This window comes from Eimeria tenella, genomic scaffold (genome assembly GCF_000499545.2).
Source record: "Eimeria tenella Houghton genomic scaffold, Eth_scaff1864, whole genome shotgun sequence".
NCBI lineage: Eukaryota > Apicomplexa > Conoidasida > Eucoccidiorida > Eimeriidae > Eimeria > Eimeria tenella.
This window is the reverse complement of record NW_013541702.1, coordinates 678-1,335: the sequence shown is the minus strand read 5'-3', so window position 1 is coordinate 1,335 and position 658 is coordinate 678. Positions and strand designations below refer to the sequence as shown.

At 35.7% G+C, this 658-nt stretch overlaps 1 protein-coding gene across 1 annotated transcript in view; it reads left to right on the top strand.

Moving 5' to 3' along the window:
- Positions 1-534, top strand: part of ETH_00040280 (ribulose-phosphate 3-epimerase, putative) — a gene marked incomplete at both ends in the record, with an annotated part of 3,907 nt that extends 3,373 nt beyond the window's left edge. The window contains 2 exons of the mRNA XM_013373977.1: positions 197-252; positions 469-534. Coding sequence (XP_013229431.1) covers positions 197-252; positions 469-534 — 122 coding nt within the window. The remainder of the gene's footprint in view (positions 1-196; positions 253-468) is intronic.
- Between the last annotated feature and the right edge of the window lie 124 nt (positions 535-658).

Genomic DNA, 658 nt, shown 5'->3' with positions numbered 1-658 from the left:
TGAAATGGTTTTTAATTTTAAATAAATCTTTTATTTCCCTTCTTTTATTTGTTCGCTCTTATTTGTTTTATTATTTATTATTTATTATTTATACATTGTCTATTATTATTTGCGGCTAATTATTTATGATTTATTATCTATTTATTTATTATTTATTATTTATTTATCATTTATTTATTTAATTTTTTTTTTTCAGGTACAAGTTTATACAAGGCGGAGTCCCCAAGAGCTCTGATGAACTATATGAGAGAAGTAAGCTGCTGCTGCTGCTGCTGCTGCTGCTGCTGCAGCAACTTGACTTTGCTGCTGCTGCTTCTGGACGTTGCTGCAGCAGCAGCTGTTGCTGTTTGTGGCTGTTGCTTCTGCTGCTGCTGCTGGTGCTCCTTGCCCTTGCTACAATGCTGTTGCTGCTGCTGCTGCTTTTGCTGCTGCTGCTGCTGCTTTTGCTGCTGCTGCTGCTGCTTGCAGGTGATAATTGCTGCGCAGAAGCAGCAGCAGCAGCAGCAGCAAGAAGGAAAACGAGTGGAAAGCTAAAACAAAAAGTGGAAATAAACAAACAGAAGGAATTCGAATAAAACAAAACTTGAAAATTAAAATAAAAGAAGAAAATGGCATTTAAAAGATCTAAAAACCATTTGCAATTAAACTAAAAACTTTT